This window comes from Nerophis ophidion, linkage group LG14 (assembly GCF_033978795.1).
Source record: "Nerophis ophidion isolate RoL-2023_Sa linkage group LG14, RoL_Noph_v1.0, whole genome shotgun sequence".
NCBI lineage: Eukaryota > Metazoa > Chordata > Actinopteri > Syngnathiformes > Syngnathidae > Nerophis > Nerophis ophidion.
The window spans coordinates 32,220,286-32,236,512 of NC_084624.1; the positions used below are offsets into that span (position 1 = coordinate 32,220,286).

General features: G+C 42.8%; 1 protein-coding gene across 2 annotated transcripts in view; it reads right to left on the reverse strand.

The window, feature by feature from the left end:
* Positions 1–6,948, reverse strand: part of mylk4a (myosin light chain kinase family, member 4a) — a 44,900-nt gene extending 37,952 nt beyond the window's left edge. Inside the window, exon 1 of one of the 2 annotated variants that reach the window (XM_061920437.1) lies at positions 6,770–6,948. In XM_061920437.1, the coding sequence (XP_061776421.1) occupies positions 6,770–6,928 (159 nt within the window). In that variant the 5' untranslated portion in view covers positions 6,929–6,948. The remainder of the gene's footprint in view (positions 1–6,769) is intronic. The other variant, XM_061920439.1, reaches the window with a different exon arrangement.
* Between the last annotated feature and the right edge of the window lie 9,279 nt (positions 6,949–16,227).

The window sequence follows — 16,227 nt, forward strand, 5'->3', positions numbered from 1 at the left end:
GAATTTTGACCATGATTGCAGTACCATTTTTGGCGAGAATATTACATATGGCTCCTTTTAAGTGCATTTTTCCCAAATTAAAAAAAAATAGTTGGGGTTGTGCAGCTCTAATATCCATGAATATTCACAATAATAATCCCACTTATCATTTAATCCAAAGTAGTTTGTAAAAATACACCACACACTTAAGATATTTTCCTACTCCTTGTACCTATTAAAAACATTTTTAATTGAATTACGTTTTCCCTTGTTTGATTTCCTCATCAAACTGATTCCACAGTCACCCGACTCCTCTTGCAGTTTGTGATGTAATTATTTTGGAATGCTATTGGTCAGTACGTTGTTGAAGAGCGGACAGTAATCACAAATAGTAATCACAAAAGGCGACAGTAACAAAATGTGTCGGCCTTCTCTATACTTTGCTAAAAAGACACGAAAGAAATAGCACGGGGCCAAAAAGATCATAAAAAGCAACAGCAACATCCAAAAGTCATTGACCTGGTAGTGGACCAAGAAAAAGAACGAGGGGCAATAACAAAATAGAACTACTGTACAACAACACTGGATATGTAAAGGAGAAACCGTAGAAGTTACGTAAGAAGAAACAGTTGCATGCGATAGCCATAAAAAGCATCAGCAAAGCACGATGACAAAAGACTATGGTTGGGCACATACAAAGAAAGGGCATTGTGCAATAACATGAGACAACAATAGAGCATTTACACAAATGATTATCTTTTGCAAATGTTAAACTCCTCAACAGTTTCAATGTGTATGTTAAGCGATTCTTTAAAAGACACGTCCGTGCGGCACTATTATTATATCGGTATGGTATCCTTACACTAGCGAGGATGCTACAAGGGGACATTTGAGGTCAATGACAGAATGCAGAAGGTTGCATGGGAAGAGCTTAGTCACATAGTGGTGGATCTACTGTGATAAATGTCAGTGTGGATCTCCTAAATGTCAAAAGAGTAATGGAAAGAAGAGAAAGCAAGAAGGACGTCGGCTTATCTCTGAGGTGGGCGCACTCTAATGACGGCCTTAATGAATACTTTGGAATGTGTGTATTTAATTAACCGTGTTTGATGAATGCATGACATTCGAAGTATGTGGCACCTCGTTCTATGCGGAAGACAAAATTTAATAGAAGGTATCATGAGTTAGACGTCGCAATGCACTGTCAACGTGAGTCAATGGATGGCAATAAAAGCATGCTCTGTAGTGTAAAATTATTTCAACACTACACTTGCTCTTAAACACCAGCGGGTATACGAGCCCTGTTATGTTTTATTCTTCCTGTTACTATGTATAGTACACTAACTTTGGAACTAATAGAGACAATCACGTCCACATAATAGGTAAAGGACTACCCACTGGAGTTGATTCATTTAAATCAAAACTTGGCATCCAAATGCATGAAAAAAGTAATAAATAAATTATACATTTGTTACTAAAATAGCCACTTTATTAAACTCTAGTAAGACATAAAGAGTTCCAAACAACCAAGCATAATATATTTGTATAATTGTCTAGCTCAGGAGTAGGGAACCTATGGCTCTAGAGCCAGATGTGGCTCTTTTGATGTCTGTGTCTGGCTCCCAGATAAATATTAGCTGACATTGCTTAACACGATAATTAATGAATATTTCCGTTGGTAATCAGTGTTAAAAATAACGTTCGGAATACAAAACATTCTCATGCACCTTAATCCATGAATCGGTTTTCTTCCGCAACTGTTCATTAATGGTAAGAATTATTTTATTTATTATTGGTTAACTTCAGAATAACAATGTTAGTAAAAAGAATAAGAGACTTAATATACTCTGAAAATGTTAGTCTTACTTAAAAATGCACACATTTAGTTGTATTTAGTCTTATTGTTGTGATCCGGCTTCCGGATCACACATCTCTAGCATGTTTGTCTTTTTTGTATTGTCCTACTATGTTTTGATCATGTTTTGGACTCTACCGATCCCGTTTGTTAGCGCACTTCCTTGTTTTGTATTGTCACCATGGCAACCTAAGTATGCCTCCTGCACGGACTCATTACGCACACCTGTTTTGAATTATTTGTGTTGTATTTAAGACCACCTGCTACCTTAGTTCCTCCTGGCTGTTTTGTTTGCTACTTGCAACACGCACGTTGGTTCTTATTTTTGTAATCACTATTGCTAAGTCTCGCCTTAGCTTTGCGTGCGCTCTGCACCTCTATTCCTGTACTCTGCTCTCGTTGCTAATTATTAGCATAGCTCTCCGTGCATTCGGCACGCCTTTTCTTTGCATTTTGTACCAGTATTATTTTTGTTTTTGTATTAAATCTAATCTTACCTGCAACTCCTGCCTGTCCTGGTCCTCTTGCATCCCTGGGGTAGCAACACGCATCCATTATGCCTCGCCATCGTGTCAGAAAACAGCCAGCACAACGCCGCCTCGCAGTGGACCACCAAAAGTCTTCCCTTCGCCAAGCCGCGAAGACTTTTTCCCCGGACAGCAGCGCGCAGACAACAGCCCAGTACTCTTCCCTGAGGTTTGGAAGTTTTGTTTTTTCTCCATATTCCAACCACTCTTCCGACTGGGCTGTAAGGCCAGGGCATACCTCCGGCCCACCGGTCCATCACGGTGACGTCATTTCGTCAACGCCCCCTGGTGACTCAATACCACCCCCTGTCGATGATATTTTTTCTGAGGATTTTTATATTGTTGAGTCTTATTCTCAACCTGTTTCAAATATTGACTATGATTTTTTGGACTCTATAGACACAACTAAGTTCTATACAGATGTTATTTCTAGATGCAAACTAAGGCAACATGAGCTACCTACTTTTCCTCCTCCACCTGTGTTTCCCCCGGTCAAGCCACTAAGGCCACCTAAACCTCCTCCACCGACTTTTCGACTTGCTAGTCCACTACCTCCAGTGCGCCCTCCACCACCGGTGTTCAAGCCTAGTCCCAGTCCTGGTCCGACTTCTGGCCAACATTGTAGATCAACTCGTAGACTGAGTCGTAGTCCGAGTCCTAGCCCAAGTCCTTGTTCAAGTCATTCTCTTAATGGTAGTCCAAGTCCCGGTCCCAGTTACGTACCTTCGTGTAGTCTTGATCGTAGTCCGTGTCCTAATTCCCCTCGTGGTCTTAGTCCTCACAGTAACCCTAGTCCTTGCCCAAATTCTTGTCCGAGCCCCAGTGTCACTGTAAGTCCTAGTCTTTGTCCAAGTCCTTGCCCGAGCACCAGTATGATTGTAAGTCCCAGTCCTTGCCCTAGGTTGACCTCAAGTCCTAGTTCCTGCCCAAGCCCTGGTTCGACTGTAAGTCCTGGTCCTTGCCCAAGTCCTTATAAAAGCACTAGTTTGATTGTAAGTACTGGTCCTCACACAAGTCCTTGCCCAAGTCCTAGTGTTAGTCTAAATCCTCATAGTAGTCCTAGTCCTCCTCTCTGCCAGTCTCTTAGTGCTCCTCGGCTGACGCCGACACCTGCTCCTCGGCTGACGCCGACACCTGCTCCTCGGCTGACGCCGACTCCTGCTCCTCGGCTGACGCCGACTCCTGCTCCTCGGCTGACGCCGACTCCTGCTCCTCGGCTGACGCCGACACCTGCTCCTCGGCTGACGCCGACACCTGCTCCTCGGCTGACGCCGACACCTGCTCCTCGGCTGACGCCGACACCTGCTCCTCGGCTGACGCCGACACCTGCTCCTCGGCTGAAGCCGACACCTGCTCCTCGGCTGAAGCCGACACCTGCTCCTCGGCTGAAGCCGACACCAGCTCCCAGTCTGGTTCTCACACCAGCTCCCAGTCTGGTTCTCACACCAGCTCCCAGTCTGGTTCTCACACCAGCTCCCAGTCTGGTTCTCACACCAGCTCCCAGTCTGGTTCTCACACCAGCTCCCAGTCTGGTTCTCACACCAGCTCCCAGTCTGGTTCTCACACCAGCTCCCAGTCTGGTTCTCACACCAGCTCCCAGTCTGGTTCTCACACCAGCTCCCAGTCTGGTTCTCACACCAGCTCCCAGTCTGGTTCTCACACCAGCTCCCAGTCTGGTTCTCACACCAGCACAAACTCCCAGTCTGGTTCTCACACCAGCACAAACTCCAAGGCTGGAGCCCACTCCGGTACCAGCACCACGACAGGTACCGGTGCCAGCTCCGTGCCGCCAAGCACCGGTGCCAGCTCCGTGCCGCCAAGCACCGCCGACGACGGGGCTGGAGCCCACACCAGCGCCGACGACGGGGCTGGAGCCCACACCAGCGCCGACGACGGGGCTGGAGCCCACACCAGCGCCGACGACGGGGCTGGAGCCCACACCAGCGCCGACGACGGGGCTGGAGCCCACACCAGCGCCGACGACGGGGCTGGAGCCCACACCAGCGTCGACGACGGGGCTGGAGCCCACACCAGCGTCGACGACGGGGCTGGAGCCCACACCAGCGTCGACGACGGGGCTGGAGCCCACACCAGCACCACCGACGACTCCTGCGGCTCCCAGGCCGCCTCCGACGACTCCTGCGGCTCCCAGGCCGCCTCCGACGACTCCTGCGGCTCCCAGGCCGCCTCCGACGACTCCTGCGGCTCCCAGGCCGCCTCCGACGACTCCTGCGGCTGCAGCACCCGCATCATCCTCGCCAGCTGCACTCGGGCCTGCTTTGGCTGCAGTCCCCGCACCCTCGTCTGCTGCTTCCAAGCCTGCTGGGATTTCGGTGCTGAGGCGTCGTCCACCACGTCGACCACGGGCGTGGCCTCTGCGAGGTCATCCTCCTCGCCAGATACTCCCTCCTCCATGTCGGCCACGGATGTGGCCGTGCCCGGGTCGTCCGCCTCGCCGGGCACCTCATCCTGCGAGGCGGCCACTAATGTGGCCTTTTCGAGGTCGCCCGCCAAAGCTTTTTCGGCAGCAGCGTTCCACCCGCCGCCGCCACATGATGTGTCCTCGGTGGATTCGGGGACATGCGATCTGGCGACCCTCCACCGTGGACTCCTTCCGCCCTCCCTTCGTTTGTGAACTTTCTGGTTTTGGGAGGGGGTTCTCTTTATTGCAGTTTTTTGGGGGCATCTGGGATCTGCCCCTTAAGGGGGGGGTAATGTTGTGATCCGGCTTCCGGATCACACATCTCTAGCATGTTTGTCTTTTTTGTATTGTCCTACTATGTTTTGATCATGTTTTGGACTCTACCGATCCCGTTTGTTAGCGCACTTCCTTGTTTTGTATTGTCACCATGGCAACCTAAGTATGCCTCCTGCACGGACTCATTACGCACACCTGTTTTGAATTATTTGTGTTGTATTTAAGACCACCTGCTACCTTAGTTCCTCCTGGCTGTTTTGTTTGCTACTTGCAACACGCACGTTGGTTCTTATTTTTGTAATCACTATTGCTAAGTCTCGCCTTAGCTTTGCGTGCGCTCTGCACCTCTATTCCTGTACTCTGCTCTCGTTGCTAATTATTAGCATAGCTCTCCGTGCATTCGGCACGCCTTTTCTTTGCATTTTGTACCAGTATTATTTTTGTTTTTGTATTAAATCTAATCTTACCTGCAACTCCTGCCTGTCCTGGTCCTCTTGCATCCCTGGGGTAGCAACACGCATCCATTATGCCTCGCCATCGTGTCACTTATGAAATATTGTACGGCTCTCACGGAAATACATTTTAAAATATTTGGCTTTCATAGCTCTCTCAGCCAAAAAGGTTCCCAACCCCTGGTCTAGCTGTTTAAAATTGTTAAAAAAAAAAAAAAAAACCTGAAATAATTCTAAATTGAAAAGCCGTCAAATTGCGGTTGCACTCCAGCCCTGTAGATGGCAGTAATTCACATGCAGGGTGGTTCAAAACTACCAACTTCTTATTAATAATATTAATAATGTTGTTGATATTATTTAATTTTTTTTTTACTACTCTCAGATTGTTTGTTGTGTCCTCTCAATTGCTCTGTCAATTGCTATTCTGAATGTTGCTGGGCCAGGTTTGGTTTTGGAATTGGAATTGTATTGTTGTGTATTATGTTGTTGGACTGATTAATAATAATTAAAAATAAAAGAATAATTAAAAAAAAAAACTTGTGGCGGGGCTCTCCCTTAGAGATAGGGTGAGAAGCTCTGCCATCCGGGAGGAACTCAAAGTAAAGCCGCTGCTTCTCTACATCGAGAGGAGCCAGATGAGGTGGTTCGGGCATCTGGTCAGGATGCCACCCGAACGCCTCCCTAGGGAGGTGTTTAGGGCACGTCCAACCGATAGGAGGTCACGAGGAAGACGCAGGACGTTGGGAAGACTATGTCTCCCGGCTGGCCTGGGAACGCCTCGGGAAACCCCCGGGAAGAGCTAGACGATGTGGCTGGGGAGAGGGAAGTCTGGGCTTCCCTGCTTAGGCTGCTGCCCCCGCGACCCGACCTCGGATAAGCGGAAGAAGAAGATGGATGGATGGATGAGAAAAAAAAACTACAAAACTGCAAATAAAAAAAGCCCACCCTATTTTGTGGAAATCAGTAACATTAAGGTGCTTATTAAAACAATTGTACTTGACTCAAAATGTTACCCCTCAGTTGCTTTGTTTTACAATAATAACAATTGAACTGTTACAGCCTATTTCGTTTTAAATGTTTCATCATTGCTGACAAACTGTGCTACTGCCTAACCCAATTGCCAAATATGGTTGCCAGATAAAATTAGATGGGTAATCAGTAAAAAATTTAAATATTAATGAAAAACACTTAAATCATAAAAGCATAACCTGTGTGCTATTGACTACACTAAATGCCCAAGTATCCTCCAAGTGTGTACCTGAGAGGCTTGTGCAGCTGATGCTTTGCGGCTCTTCCAGAAACAGAGTAAATCCCAAAGCCGTTGCCAGATGTGTGATGCAAACAAACACATGCTGTTGACCAGCCAACTCTCCCAAATGCTGCTGTGGTTCCCCAGGTCTCTGACTACCCCCCTCATCTCTTAACCACCTAGCTTTGCTGCAAACTACAAAGGGCCTGTCTTTAGGATGCTGCAGGGGGTGGAGTTTTTAAGGTGACGCTTTTGTGGCGATGACAGCCAGCCTCTTATGCATGGGATGGGACGGCCGGTTTATTCATGCTCCTCTATCGTACAAGGCAGCCCGCCTGTTAATTTAGCCACTCCTATCAGCACTTAGAGCCAAATGACGGCTGGTTTGTCCCTGTGACAAAAGAGTGACAGGTGCCAGCGAAGGGTGTGTGACAAGATAAACTTACCCGTCTTATCGTCAATAGAAAGCGCTCTGTATTAGTGACGGACGTGATGACGTAGGCTGTGACGCAACGCGGTGACGTAAAGTGGCATTTCCGGGTTACGTGTGTTCGCGGTTTTTGATTGAGACTTTTATTAGTAGATTGCACGGTTCAGTACATACTCCGTACAATTGACCACTAAATGGAATAGGTTTTCAACTTGTTTAAGGCCTACTGAAATGAGATGTTCTTATTTAAACGGGATAGCAGGTCAATTCTATGTGTCATGCTTGATCATTTTGCGATATTGCCATATTTTTCCTGAAGGGATTTAGTAGAGAACATCGACGATAAAGTTCGCAACTTTTGGTTGCTAATAAAAAAGCCCTGCCTTTACCGGAAGTATGTGCGCGTGATGTCACGAATTGCAGGGCTCCTCACATATTCAAATTGTTTATAATGGGAGCCACCAGCAGTAAGAGCAATTCGGACCGAGAAAGCGACAATTTCCCCATTAATTTGAGCGAGGATGAAAGATTTCTGAATTAGGATATTGATAGTGAAGGACTAGAAAAAAAAAAAAAAAACGACGGCTCTGGGCGGCGGCAGTGTGAGCGTTTCAGATGTAATTAGACACATTTACTAGGATAATTCTGGAAGATCCCTTATCTGCTTATTGTTTTAATAGTGTTTTAGTGAGATTGTAAAGACATACCTCGAGGTCGGATGGCTGCGGTGAACACGCAATGTCTCAGATAGAAGCCGAGGAGCCAAGCTCACAGCTGCCTTTTTTTGACAACTGCTGCAGGACGACGAATAATCCAATAATGTCTCCGGTAAGATATATATCACAATTTTCTCATCCAAAAACATGCTGGTTGACGTAGAGAAAACATGTTCGCTTGACCGCTCTGCTTCACAACAAACAAAGAAACACCGGCTGTGTCTCGGTGCTAAAGACAGCTGCAATCCACCGCTTTCCACCTACAGCATTGTTCTTTATAGTCTCCATTATTAAATGAACAAATTGCAAAAGATTCAGCAACACAGATGTCCAGGATACTGTGTAATTATGCGATTAAAGCAGATTACTTTTAGCCGCTAGTGGTGCAGCGCTAACATTTCCTGAAAAGTCCGTGACGTCACGCGCACGCGTCATCATTCCGCGACGTTTTCAAAAAGAAACTCGCGGGAAATTTAAAATTGCAATTTAGTAAACTAAAAAGGCCGTATTGGCATGTGTTGCAATGTTAATTTCATCATTGATATATAAACTATCAGACTGCGTGGTCGGTAGTAATGGGTTTCAGTAGGCCTTTAAGTCGGGGTCCACGTTAATCAAGTCAGCGGTATACTCCAGCTGTTTGGATTAATTGCTAAACTGTTAGCACGCAAACGTAAGCATGCTAACATTAAAGTGCTAACTTTCTTTGCTAAATGTACTTGTTTTTCTCAAATTCCCCAGCCATACGCTATTTTGATTGATTGATTAAAATTTTTATTAGTAGATTGCAAAGGAAGAGAATACATTATATGAAACAGTAAATTGTACACAGTACAGTACATATTCCATACAATTGACCACTAAATGGTTTTACAAATTGTTTAAATCGGGGTCCATGTTAATCAATTCATGAGTCATATAACTTGGTATGTGACATAAACTAACTAATCGTTTTATGACCTTGGCTGAAACGGTTGCAAAACTATTATCATGCTCACGTTAGGATGCTAACTTTTTTAGCTAGTTTTGCAACCGTTTCACCCAGGGTCATAAAACTTGGTATGGGACACTTTTTACCTGTTAGCATGCAAACGACCGCATACTAGCAAGCTAACTAAAGCATGATTGATTGATTGAGACTTTTATTAGTAGATTGCACAGTACAGTACATATTCTGTACAATTGACCACTAAATGGTCAACAATAAGTTTTTCAACATGTTTAATCGGGGTCCACGTTAATCAGTTCATGCTAACTTTTTCTTCTAATTTTTCTTTTTTTTTTCTTTTTCCACAGCTGTATATCTTTGAGTCGTATAACTTGTTATGAAACATGTTGACTGTTATCATGCTGTCGTTAGCACACATGCTACGTGCTAACATTTTTGTGTAAACATGCTACTGTTTAGGGTATCTCTGTGACTCATCTTGTACAGTGACACCTAAAACTCACAGATTCAGACACTCGGCACCATCTAACATAAGTACGGCGGCTTCCAGCGAACCCCGGCCAGAGGCCCAAGGCACAGATAGCAGGCCCATCAAAATTTCCTGTGGAAATTTTGTAGTTCTCCTAATGTTTGCTGATTTTCTGTTCATGGCTGTTTTCTTTCTATATTGGTGCTGAATTATACTACATTATCCAATCCAATACAATACACTTTATTTATATTGCGCATTTAAACAACAAACATGTTTACAAAGTGCTGCACAAACATATTAACAAGAGTCTAATACTTTCCTTAGCTCCACCAATGACTGAATAAATACAAAATAAATAATTATAAAAACAATATAAAAATAAATATGATTCAAAACGATGTTAAAGGGTAAAAACAATTAAAACAATAAATAGAAATAAACATTTAAAAACACAGGACCACACAACTCACGTAGTGTTAAAAGCCAGAGAATAAAAGTGTTTCTTAAGACGAGACTTAAAACACTCCACTGTGGGAGCAGTTTGAACACTGAGGGGCAGAGTGTTCCAGAGCTTAGGGCCGACCACAGAGAAGGCCCTGTCTCCCCTGGTTTTATGTCTCGTCTTGGAGCTGGCTCTCGGACCATTTTATTAATATCTCGGATCATTGTATATTATTTCATATCTGATTTTCTGCTGTTCGAAGCTAAGTTAGCTGTCCTTCCACGTTCTTAATTATTGGTAGGCATGTGATGTTACTTACTTTCCACTTGTAATACTTACTTCATACATTCTAGTGTTTGTCAGTGTAACCGGTTTATCTACCTCTTTTGAGGCAAATAGATGCCTCACCTCGCCAGGCCCAGGTAGTAGTATGTAGAATTAGTCTACACCACTTACTTAGCTCCATTTATAGGGGAAACAAAGTAAATAGTCGGCAAATGGTCTTCAGTTCAGCTCAGTTTCAGTTTATTTTAAACATGCATATATGATACAATGTAATGCATCACATATTTCCAGTTGTTTCATTACAGCACCTCCGAAAAGGAGTAGGATGAAGCTGAGCTTATAATCCTACACCTTTTCATACCAAAGCAATTTTATCCAATTTCCTTGTTCTCTGTAACATAAAAGTGAATAAATAAATAATATACCATAGTAAGTAAACATATATTAAATACACAAATATTTTTTACCTAAAAAAAAGGGTTCAAGATGTTCATTTTGATTATTGTTCCGTGTACTTTGTGAAGACTTGCAGTTTGAACAGACTCTTAAATTGAATTTTATGGGTGCTTTGTTTGATTTTTTTGATTAATGTGTTCCATAATTTAATTCCACATACGGATATGCTAAAGGTTTTAAGTGTTGTACGAGCATACAAAATGTTTTAAAGGAGATTTTCCTCTAAGATTATATTTCTCCTCTTTTGTTGATAACAATTGTTGTATATTCTTGGGTATCAGGTTATCATATCAGCTGTTTGCAAATTCACCAAATCGTTGCATTTCAATATTTTTGATTCAATAAATAAAGTGTTTGTATGTTCTACATATCCAACATTATGTATTATTCTAATTGGTCTTTTTTTGTAAGACAGTTAGTGGATGAAGCGCACATTTGTAGTTGTGTCCCTATATTTCTGCACAATAACTCAGATATGGTAACATTAGCGAGCAGTAAAAAAATATGAAGTGATTTTTGGTCAAGAACATGTTTTCCTTAATTCATTATTGACATGTTTCTTGCTACTTTATGTTATATATTTTTTACATAAGATTTCCAGTTCATTTTATCATCTATTATTACACCCCAAAAGGTGTTTTCTTTTACTCTTTCAATATTTACTCTGTTTATTTGTGTGTGTTTGACTTTCTCTTCTACTGTTACCAAATAACATCAAGTTCTGAGATTCAAAGATAAACCATCTTTTTAATTTGTTAATTTCTTCTGTTATTATTTGTATTAGCTTTTGTGTGTTCTCTCCTGAACAAAATACTGTTGTATCATCTGCAAATAATACTAACTTTAGGTCCTTTGTAACTTTACAAATGTTTATATTGAGAGTGAACACTTTTGGTCCAAGTATTGATCCTGTTCAATTACATTACAATACTCTTATCAGTTACTGCTATAGTAAATAAATATCTCTTTGCCCAAAGGGTCTTATATTAATATATTTGACTTACCTATAGCTCTTAATAAAAAAAGGTCAAATTCAACTGAGGAAATCCTTCTTGGTGGATCAAGTTTCTTGGTGTGAATGCATACAATAGCCTGAGCTATTATTATATTGCTACTCTGCCAAATGTAACAACACGAGGGATTATACTGAGGTAGTTTATATGAGCATATATTGTATGTTTGTAAACAAGGTTCAGCATTCTATGTTGATTTGCTGGGACAAACAAGATTTATTTAGGCTAGCTGCTCGTATTTCTAGTTTGATGGTCATGTTTGGTTTACATCATAGTATAAATTGCCATTAACCTTTCGAGGAAGAACGTCACGTCCACATTATAGAGGCTCCATTAATTATGTTTAATAAATTACCAAATGGGTCTTCCAATTATATACTTTATTACATATTATTATAATATCCAGTTGTACTGCTCTTTGAATTTAGCTTTATAGCCCCCTCTATTGGTGCTCCTGAAGACTTTGAATTGTCAGTGCTGCACGGGAAAGAGGGTTTAGTGCGTCTGCCTCACAATACAAATGTCCTGAGTAGTCCTGGGTTCAATCCCGGGCTCGGGATCTTTCTGTGTGGAGTTTACATGTCCTCCCCGTTACTGTCTGGGTTCCCTCCGGGTACTCCGGCTTCCTCCCACCTCCAAGGACATGCACCTGGGGATAGGTTGATTGGCAACACTAAATTGGCCCTAGTGCGTGAATGTGAGTGAACGTTGTCTGTCTGTTTTGGCCCTGTGATGAGGTGGCGACTTGTCCAGGGTGTACACCGCCTTCCACCCGATTGTAGCTGAGATAGGCACCAGCGCCCTCGCGACCCCAAAGGGAATAAGTGGTAGGAAATGGATGGATTATTCTCCATTACTACTATACTGTATTATTTTTTATAAAGAATGCATGGACTACATGGATACCTATATTTCCAACTTATTCTCCGGGACGGAGTGCATAGTTGTCACCTTCTCTACGTCGGCGAAGAAGGCCGGCCTGGTCATGTTTCTGCTGTTGGCACACTGAGGAGCTGACTTAAGCTTTGCACTTTCCACTTGGCTTGGATCCGGTTGTCTTCTCACATTTGTGATTAATCTGAGCATGCACTTCAAAGGAGAACGCTATTTGTATTGGTTTTGTAGTTCTATGCTTTTTTTTTTTTTACCACAGTCCAAACCTCATATAACAGTGGGCCTAACATAAATCATGATAAATTAATAAAAGTTAATTTTATTTTGTATTTACTTTTTATTAACATAACAGCATTCATCATATTCTCTTCATGTCGTATTAAGCTCCAATGATGCTGTTTTTAAGTTACAGCTTTTATCCAATCAGAATTCAGCTAGCTTGTTGCCAGCGCTGTATGAATTCTGCCAGAGGCCTTCTGAATCCACATTAGCTGTGCAGTTTATCGAACAGAGGACATTCAGTTGACGGACAGTTGCGATCAGATCACAAGTTGTTGACAGTAGCCCATCTAGATGCCCAAGTATCCAATCACAAGTTGTGATTTACGAAAGTAGAAAGAGTGGCACCATACCCGGCCAGCAGAGAAATCACTTTTTTAACCAACAAAGAAGCATAGCAAAATGTTGATTAGGTGGCAGATATATATTAGCAAAGGCATATTCAAGAAGGATATTTAAAGAGAGACTAAATATTGTGAGGCGAGGTCGGCCGGCCCCGGAAACAAGTTAAGCTGTCCTGCTGGTGAAATGGTTTGCCTGCCACTTCCACTCGGATCAACCAACTATGAGCGGTACCAATGGCCGTTACAAATTGTGAGTTCAAATATATTTTTTCACAATAAATATGTTTTTCACAATTAATTTTGTTTTGACAGTACCTCGTCCGATGCAGGTTTATTGATTTTAAAATGCGCCAAAAAATTGCCTGTTTTGTACACTAGTGACAAATTCAGATGATTCAATGTCCCAGCAGTGCGCAAGTGTGTTTCTGTATAGTGTTTTTCAAGACGTGGTCATGTGGCGACATAATCGATTGTATTTTGAGTGATATGTATTGAAGTTGGACTAAGTAGAACATCACTGAAGGCCTAGGTAGGAAACGCACGGCCCGCCACTGATATATACTAATTGCCATCCATCCATCTTCTTCCGCTCATCCGAGGTCGGGTCGCGGGGGCAGCAGCCTAAATAGGGAAGCCCAGACTTCCCTCTCCACAACCACTTCGTCTAGCTCTTCCCTGGGGATCCCGAGGCGTTCCCCGGCCAGCCGGGAGACATAGTCTAATTGACTCCACTGAATTGTTTTTCTGTTTATTGCTTTACAACTATATCTATAAATATTTTTATTGGTTCACATTCATGAATCATCAATCAATCAATGTTTATTTATACAGCCCCAAATCACAAATGTCTCAAAGGACTGCACAAATCATTACGACTACAACATCCTCGGAAGAACCCACAAAAGGGCAAGGAAAACTCACACCCAGTGGGCAGGGAGAATTCACATTCAGTGGGACGCCAGCGACAATGCTGACTATGAGAAACCTTGGAGAGGACCTCAGATGTGGGCAACCCCCCCCCCTCTAGGGGACCGAAAGCAATGGATGTCGAGCGGGTCTAACATGATACTGTGAAAGTTCAATCCATAGTGGCTCCAAGACAGCAGTGAGAGTCCCGTCCACAGGAAACCATCATGAGAAGTCCTATAATTGTTGGTTTTACCATGAATTGATTAACGTGGACCCCGACTTAAACAAGTTGAAAAACTTATTCGGTTGTTACCATTTAGTGCAGGGGTAGGGAACCTATGGCTCGGGAGCCAGATTTGGCTCTTTTGATGACTGCATCCGGCTCTCAGGTAAATTTGAGCTGACTCTGCATAACATGATAAATAATGAATAATTCCACTTGTAATCAGTGTTAAAAGTTATGTTCAAAATATAAAACATCCTCGTGCATTTTTAATCCATCCATCCGTTTTCTACCGCACCTGTTCAAGAAGCTGCGTTGATGGTAAGAAGTTATTTATTTAGTATTGGTTAATGTGGGGCTTGCCCTCCTGGGGGTTCTTCAGACCACCAACAACCAACATGAGAGCCTGTTTCAGGGTTACAGTATTGTTTCATTTTTCAATAAGTCTCCCAGTTGCTTTCCAGCAATTGTCTTTTTCTCTTTCGTTCTGGCTCGAGCTCTGGCTCCTGCACCAACCCCGTCTCTCCTCCTGGCTGCTGCTTATAACATAGCGACAGGTGATTAGGTAACAAGGCCCAGGTGGGCCGTCTACGCACCTGTCGCTGATTTCGAGGCCGGTCCTGGCAACACCCCGCTTCGCTGCAGGCCCGCAGGCCACGCCCCCTCCACAGTTAGCTTCAGAATAACAATGTTATTACAAAGAATAAGAGACCTATTACACTCAAAAAATGTTAGTCTTACTTAAAAATGCACGTGTTTAGTTGTGTTCAGGGTTAAAAAAATATTTTACGGCTCTTACATTTTTAAAATATTTGGCTTCTTGGCTCTCTCAGCCAAAAAGGTTCCCGACTCCTGATTTAGTGGTCAATTAATTGTACGGAATATGTACTGTGCGATCTACTAATAAAAGTATCAATCAAAGTTTTAATATTTTCTGTTTGTATTCCTTTGTAATGCATTCCTCTGATTTGGTTATTGCATTCAAACTAGCACAGCTGTGTATTAATTTACCTCGACGTGGCCATTTTATGTCTAGGAAATGAATACAAAATAATTGGCACCTCCTGGTAACCCAGCACCTCCAAAACCCTCAAATCTAGACTCCAAACATCCCAGAATAAGCTAGTGCGGTTACTTCTAGACCTCCACCCCAGATCACACCTCACTCCAACCCACTTCTCCAAATTGGGCTGGCTCAGGGTGGAGGACAGAGTAAAACAACTTGCACTGAGCCTAGTCTAAAAAATCCGCTACACCTCCCTGATACCGAAGTACATGTCAAACTACTTCCTTAACATAAATGACCGCCATAACCACAACACCAGAGTGAGCTCCACAAACCATGTTAAACCCAGATTCCGATCTAACAAAGGTCTTAACTCATTCTCTTTCTATGCCACATCAATGTGGAATGCACTCCCAACAGGTGTAAAAGTAAATGCATCTCTATCCTCCTTCAAAACCGCTCTTAAACAACACCTCCAGGCAACTTCAACCCTTTACTAATACCCTCCTTCATTCACAACCCATCTCCCCGGATTATAAATAACCTAATGTAAATAATCAAATGTACTTCTAATGTATTGTCTTGCTCTTATGCTATCTGAACTCACTCAATTCTATGCTGGCTGTACATATCCTACTAAGTAAGACCTACACTGTTTCAATGTCCATTTCTCTGTTGATGCAATTGTTGATGACTGAAGTACTGATATCAACCAAACATCCTCATCCCATCCCCGGATTGTAAATAATGTAAAAAAATTCCAAGTATATACTATGATGATTAACCTGTGTGAAGACTGTATTATGCTGATAGTATATATTTGTACCATGAATTGATTAACGTGGACCCCCGACTTAAACAAGTTGAAAAACTTATCCGGGTGTTACCATTTAGTGGTCAAATGTACGGAATATGTACTGAACTGTGCAATCTACTAATAAAAGTATCAATCAATCAAAAATGGTGCGTTCAAAATATTGTATAATACTGCTTTTGGAGCAGCCTGCACTATTGTCATTCAAAAAGAGACTTTACCAATAAAACATACC